Source organism: Gracilinanus agilis, unplaced genomic scaffold (genome assembly GCF_016433145.1).
Source record: "Gracilinanus agilis isolate LMUSP501 unplaced genomic scaffold, AgileGrace unplaced_scaffold56010, whole genome shotgun sequence".
NCBI classification, from domain to species: Eukaryota; Metazoa; Chordata; class Mammalia; order Didelphimorphia; family Didelphidae; genus Gracilinanus; species Gracilinanus agilis.
Genome location: NW_025391367.1, coordinates 1 through 7,330, shown reverse-complemented (window position 1 = coordinate 7,330; position 7,330 = coordinate 1). Strand labels below are relative to the sequence as shown.

The following is a 7,330-nucleotide window of genomic DNA, read 5'->3' as shown; positions in this document are numbered from 1 at the left end:
TCACTGTGGCTTTTTCAGGATGTCTTCAAGACTTGCACATTTCATGTATCTGGAGGAGTTATGGATGGAAGTTTAGTTGCACTGTCTTCTACTCTGTCATCTTCCTCCCTGATCTTTTTTTCTCTAAGAGACTATCATGGTTCATGAAGTCTCTGTCTTCTCTGAGAGAGAATTCTTAGCCTAAAGTTTGCCAGAGGGGCAACTTTCAAGGCTCAGATATTCATATTACCTCAAGAAATCATCTTCTCTTTCTAGAAACTGTACTTACTACCCAAGAAATTCTCCCTCATTTCTCCAAAAGAAAGGAATTTAGGACCTCAACACTGGAATTTCCCCTTCTCTTCAGGAGGTTAGAAATCATAACTTGGACCATGTATTTTTCCTCTCCATGGTTGCTATGTAGTTGAGAGATAACAATTAGCAATGCCCTTCCAAGACTGTGGCCAGAAACTTGGGGTCCAGGAATTTTTTCTTGGACCACATGGTGGGGGGCATGCTTGCCTCTGCCACTTGCTTCTGCTTCAAGGCAACCATTTATAGTTACAGAGGTGAGATAAGGGGGCCAGGACCCAAGTCCATTCTTGGATTTGCTATTCTTTAAGAATATCTCTAGGGGGGCAGCTGGGTGGCTCAGTGGATTGAGAGCCAGGTCTAGAGCCAGGAGGTCCTAGGTTCAAATCTGGCTTCAGACACTTCCTACCTATGTGACCCTGGGCAAGTCACTTAACCCCTATTGCCTAGTCCTTACCACTCTTCTTCCTTGGAGCCAATACACAGTATTAATTCCAAGATGGAAGGTAAGGGTTTTAATTAAAAAAAAAAAAAAAAGAATATCTCTGGACTGTTGCAATAGACCTGTCAGGTCTCCCCTAAAAAAGTCTCTCCTCAATCTAGTACTAATGATCTTTTGGAACAGAGGTGTCGAGCACAGGATCCATAACTCTTTCAAGTGCTGCCCAAACCAGATTTAAATGTGATTGGGAGATATTTAAGAATATAAATATCAATAAAATTACTTTTAAAAACTAAATCATCATGTGGCCTCTTCTCTCCCCCAGAAGAGTCATCATAAAGGAAAAGAGGGAAGAAAAAAATAAAATATGGAAGAAAGCCAAAAACAGAAATCGTGGACTTTAATTATGCAGCAAGATAATCTGCAGCAACATGATGAAGAGCTCACAAGCCTGTTGCATCTAACCTGTGCCAGGATTTAAGCAGATCCCAAATCTTTACCAATATTGCCAGTCACTCAATATTCCCTGGATAAGCCACCAAGACCTTCCCCTCCATTACAGCCTCATCATCATAATAAAATTTATTTTTTCTAAAATTTTTTATTTTTATTTTTTAATTTAAAAAAATTTTAAATTTAACAAAATTTTAATTTAAAAAATAAAATTAACATATAAAGATCACTTTAAAATATTATGTTTTTTGTAAGATTTATTAGTAGTCTCTAGAAAATAAAACCATGGGCCATGCTAGCTTGGGCTGTTTAAACAGCCCGCCATTCCCTGCTGCCACCATGGTGGAGAGAAAGCAAAGAGGAAGAAAGGTTTATCCCCCTGCCTACGTCAGTGTGTAACGACAGGAAGCCAGTGGGCTCATGGGAAATGTAGTTCAAAGACCTCAAAATTTCCAATAACACAATCAGCAGTAAAATATGAAATCTTTGTCCCCATAGAGGCCTCTTTTGAGGAGCTACCATCTTCTTCCACCAGGGTTAAATAAGGACTCTTTCTCACCATCTATCCAGGGACTCAGAATTACCAGCCAGTCCAATTCTAAGGGGAATTCTTCCAAGTTAATACACATTCACTACAGTTCTATTGCAATCATCTCTCTTCCTCCCAGTTATTAGAAAGCAACAATATGAGCCGATGGTTCCCAAGCCCTTTCTGGGAAAGAGATGTCCAAATCATGGCAGAGGAAAGGAATAGTGACTGTTGAGGGGAATCAGGGTGTGCAGAACTTTCTGAGAGGGCAGGACCCCGGGGCTCTACTAGAACTATGTCTAAAGACATTCTCTTCTCCAGTAAGTTCCCGGAGACTGGATTCCAAGAACCACTGAACGGGAGAGGCGGTCTCCTTGGGAGGAGCTAGGGCTGCTGAGAGATCAGCTAGGGCGCTTCGCGATGCAGCCATTGGTTAGTGGGGGGGAGGCTTCCTGCCTGTGATGGGAGAGTGACATTTTGCCAGTTGGGAATGGGTTTGAGGAAGACTTGGTTTATTTAGGTGTGTGTTCCTGCTGTGAGAGTGCGTTAGACAAAGGATGATGGTATGACCCGTGTCATCTGCTCAGTAGCAACGAGGGACCAGCGGCACATAAGCAATTGTTTTTCCAGTGCTAGAGTAAATGGGATTTTGCATCTCCAGCAACCTAACAATGTTTACCACCCCGCCATCCGCTCCACTTACCTGCCAAAGGCTCCACTCGGCATGGTCTTTTGTGGAGAGAAAGTTCCAGAAACAGGTCCTTGTAGGGTCCTACGGCCAGAGCGGAGAGACTCTTTGACGTCTTCTGGGGCTAGATCCTGTTCTGGCCCCTACCTGAAAGACACTAACTTTTTTTTTTTAATGTTAATTAATTAATTTAGAATGTTTTTACAGGGTTACAAGATTTATGTTCTTTCCCTCCCCTCCACCCCCTCCCAAAGCTGACGCACAATTCCTCTGGGTTTTACACGTGTCATTTCCATATTATTGGAGTCGATATCCCCAGAGAACTTTGTGATCAAGCAGTTGTTTTTCTTCTGTGTTTTGCCTCCTAGAGTTGAGACACTAATTTTTAGGTTACTTGGGCCCTCATGAGGGAATCTGAGTTCTCCAAAACCTCAAGAGTCTAATAATCTCTGGCTTTTTTTTTTTTTTTTTTAATCATGGGAAAGCAACTATCAATAAAGAGCTTATTCTAAGCTGTATCCAACTGTGGTTTTCCCCCACTAACTCTATTCCTTAAAACTTGATTTTCATAAGGTTGATTTCCTATCCCTTCTTTCTCTTATGGATCCCTATCTGCTCTAGGTCCTATGCCTAGATTAGATATCTGGTCAACAGAGTCAACTACATAGTGGTGTATACCACGGGCAAAAAAAAACCACACACAATGACTGGCAGTTTGCCTCAGTTTCCTCATCTGTAAAATGAACCAGAGAAGGAAATGGTGATCCATTCCAGGATCTTTGCCAAGAAAATCTTAAATGAGGTTACAAAAACTTGGACTTGACTGAAATGACTGAACTACAGTCACTTAACCTTGTTTACCTCAATTTCCTCAACTATGAAATGAGATGGAGAAGGAAATGGTGATCTACTCCAGGATCTTTGCCAAGAAAACCTTAAATGAGGTTACAAAAAATTGGACTTGACTGAAATGACTGAACTACAGTCACTTAATCTTGTTTACCTCAATTTCCTCAAGTATGAAATAAGAAGGAAATAGCAATTCACACCAGTATCTTTGCTAAGAAAAGCCCAAATGGAGGGCAGCTGGGTAGCTCAGTGGATTGAGAGCCAGGCCTAGAGACAGGAGGTCCTAGGTTCAAATCTGGCCTCAGACACTTCCTAGCTGTGTGACCCTGGGCAAGTCACTTAACCCCCATTGCCTAGCCTTTACCATTCTACCTTGGAACCAATATATAGTATTAATTCTAAGACAGAAGGTAAGGGTTATTAAAAAAGAGAGAGAGAGAGATAGAGAAAACTCCAAATAGGGTCATGAAGAGTCAGACATGATTGAAAAAATTATTGAATAAGAACTCTAGTTGACAGGCAGTATGAATGGTAGGTACTGGAGAAAGAAAACCCCAAAATAATTAGAGATAACACCACCAACAACAACCTTCTAAACCAGTGGTTCTCAACCTTTTTTGGCCTACTGCCCCCTTTCCAGAAAAAATATTACTTAGCCCCCTGGAAATTAATTTTTTTAAATTTTAATAGCAATTAAAAGGAAAGATAAATGCACCTGTGGCTATCACCGCTCCCCCTGGATTGCCGCAGCACCCACCAGGGGGCATTAGCACCCACTTTGGGAATCACTGGTCTAAACCTTAAAATAGCTCACCCTCTATCAGAGTAGGGGACAACATGTATATATCTAAGTAACTGGATAATTGGGAAATATTTAACAAAATAAATAAAATTATACTAAAACATAGGTCACATTACACTTGAAAACTTAAGTTAATATGTGGCCTGCAGGTATCTTTAAGTACAGATTAATTGCCCTCATTCTATTTGAATTTGTCTTCACTGCATAGATTGCTTTCTTAGGAGTCCCGAAGAAGAAAGGGTTACTGTCCCCTGCGCACCTAGCAGAGTTCTCCCCTTCATTTCCAGAGTGCCTCTTTGAACTGACAGCACTCTTTGCTTAGGCCACACATTTCTCCAGCTGATCAGCTTACAGCTTTAGAGTTCCATGGCGGAGGAGACCCCCAGCTAAAGTCTGAAGCCATTCTGGTGGACTTTCACCTGGATGGTGGAATTTAATTGCTCCTCAGACAGAGGGTTCAAATAGGTCTAATTTACCCAACCCATTTCCTTGAGGAACTTCATCCCTTTCACCTGCCCCATAGTGGAGACTGCTGAGGCAGATGAGAATCCATCTTTATAGGGCCCAGCAAGAATAACTTCCTATTTCAGCCATCTTAAAAGGAGGAAAGAGTAGTTCTTATGTGAAGACACTCATTGATCTCTCTCATTCAGTAACTGTAAATCCCCAAAAACTTCCTCAAATTTATGAATCTCAATGACTGAGAATCAGTATTGACTCCCCTAGAGCACTTGTTCAGGAACCACTTAATATCTAATGACTCATCCAGTTTCATTTTGAATTTCCCTTACGTTTTTTGAAGCACAGTTTCTACTCAGAGAAGGCCAAAAGAATACCACTATTTTGGGGGATCCAAAATCATCAGACCAGTATAAGCTCAGAAGGCTCTACTGCAGGTCAGGCACAAATAACGACCTAAGAACGTTAGTGATGGAGACGTCTCTAGATTTGCAGATCTCACATTTCTTTTCAGCTGCTGTAATTTTGCTTTGTCCATGGAGAATCAAGCTTTCCTTGACTCCAGTCTTGTGCCGGTATCTCCCATGTCTCACAATTGATTCCAAAGTTCTACAGACAGACCTTCAGGGTTTCCTTTTACGACTTCTTCTGATCTCCATTGGAGAACTTGCCTCGTGTGAGCTCTCTGTAAGTCTTCTAGGCAAAAGTATGTTTGGCATTGGAACAACATGGTCAGCCCATCAGAGTGGTGCTCTCAGCAATAAAGTTTGAATGCTTGGCAGTTCAGCTCCAAAAAGGACCTCAGAATCTGGTGCCTTTATCTTGCCAGATGATCTTCAGAACCTTCCTAAGATGATTCAAATAGAAACGATTCAGGTTCCTGGCATGGCACGAGAAGACTAACTCTCCCTCCACTTTAGTCTTAGTTTGTAGTCTTTTCAAGTTAAATAATTTACTGTCAGTACAATAGCTGACCTTGATGCCTTTTTCCAACCTCATTAAAGACATAACAATATTGCTGAAAATATCATACTAAAAAGCATGAGAATACATAAGGAAGGAAATCATATGAGCTAATGTTTGAAAGGCATGATCATGCCAAGGTTTATAGGTCCTATATATACTTGGGCAGAAGATTTCCAGTTTCATATAATGGGAATTTTTTATTTTCTGTAATTTCCTTTATCTTTTGTTTGGTTAAGAATTCATCTCATTAGCTGTGAAAAGTAGCAAAAAATTTTGATCTAAGCCTAATTCTGCTGGACTGTTTTCCAGCTTTCTAGTAGTGTTTTTGTTTTTTTAAACTAAGTCTTCTTTCCTAAGTATGCTGTTTTCCAGTTTATCTAAAACTGATTTGTTGAGTTGCACTGTTTCCGAGTCTCCCTTTTTAAATTTCTTCCTACTTCTCTTTTGACCAACATTAAATGGTTTTGATGATTCCTGCTTTATATCCCCCCTTTGTCCTTACGTCTTTTTATGACTTCACTTGATATTATAGGTCTTTTATTTTTCCAAATTAATTTTGTTATTATATTTTATCAAGTTCTATAAAGTATCCTTTTTTTTTTTTTTTTTTTTTTTTTTTTTACAGCAAAGCTTCATCTTTGGATCCAAAGGATTCAACAAGGGGCAGATTGAGACAAAGCAGGACCAGGGGGTGGGGTAATGTCCAGAGGAAAAAACAAGGGGCCAACAAGAGGAAACAAGAGCTAGGTGCATTTGGTCTGTAGGAAAGGAGAAAATATTTGTATGGAGAAAGAGGGGAGTTTTGTTCCCTGCATGGTGCCCTAGTATTGTCAGGTAGGAGGGAGGGGCAGAGTGGGCATCTCACTCTCTCAGACATAAGATGAGAGGGTGATGCCCTGCCCTACCAACCACCCCCAGGTTAAGGAAAGTTTGTGTAAGTCTCCTCTCCCATTGGAGAGCCAGAGCTGGTTTCCTCAGGAGACTGGTATCTTCCACTTCTCTCCCACTCTCCCCTCAGGATCCCCGGGGGCATTTTTCCAGGTTCAATCTCTGGAAAAAATTTTTGCTAAATTCGTAGGTGCTGATCATAATGGCACAGGAGGGGGCTGCCTTGATGATCCATGGGAGGAAGCCTGCAAAGAGTCCTCTGGCCCCAGATTCAGCCTGAATCCGCCGGAGCAGCAGCCAGGTGGAAGTGGAGCGTGGGGATGTCACTCTCAAGGCTCCCACACTTCCCAGCTCCATCTGACGCTGAGTTTTCACCACATCGAAAGGCAGTGTGAGCACAGCAGCCACTGTTCCTGAGAAGGCTCCAGACACAAAGCTGATGCCGACTGAAGTTCGGTCCTTGGCTGCCATCTTACAAAGCCATGTCTTCACTAACTCATAGTTAAACCAGTACAGGGCTGAGAAAGGCACATCCCTCAATGCAGTGGCACCCCAGCCAAGCCACAGAGAGCGCCAGCCACCCTGGGACACGGCTGCCCGGACACAGGCCCCAAGTTCACGGTAGGACAGATGCTGAGCCTGAAGCTTTGTTCTCACCAATTCCAGGGGGCTGATCACAGTCACAGTACCCAGTCGGGCCATAGCCCCTGCCACCATGGGCGCATAGAGGTCAGAAGTCACAGTTCGGCTGCACAGGAGAGCCTTGAGCTGGTCATAGGTGGTAAAGTATATAGCGGTGGCAGGCACTGTCATTACTAGAGTCGCAGGGAGGCCACTCCACAAGGTCCTAGCACCCTCATGCCGAGTAATCTTCACAAAGGCATCCATGGTGCCAGTGAAGTAGGTGGGATGCTGGTACCAGACAGCACATCGGGAGCCATTCTGACACAGATAGAGGGGCTC

The 7,330-nt window shown here is 42.5% G+C and overlaps 1 protein-coding gene across 1 annotated transcript; it reads right to left on the bottom strand.

Annotated features, from left to right (window-relative positions):
• Positions 1 to 6,110: 6,110 nt before the first annotated feature.
• LOC123256095 (solute carrier family 25 member 39-like) lies at positions 6,111 to 7,324 on the bottom strand (the record flags this gene model as incomplete). Its single annotated transcript, XM_044684784.1, has 1 exon — positions 6,111 to 7,324. A coding segment is annotated over one exon (831 nt), but the record flags the coding sequence as incomplete, so codon positions are not given.
• Positions 7,325 to 7,330: the final 6 nt, after the last annotated feature.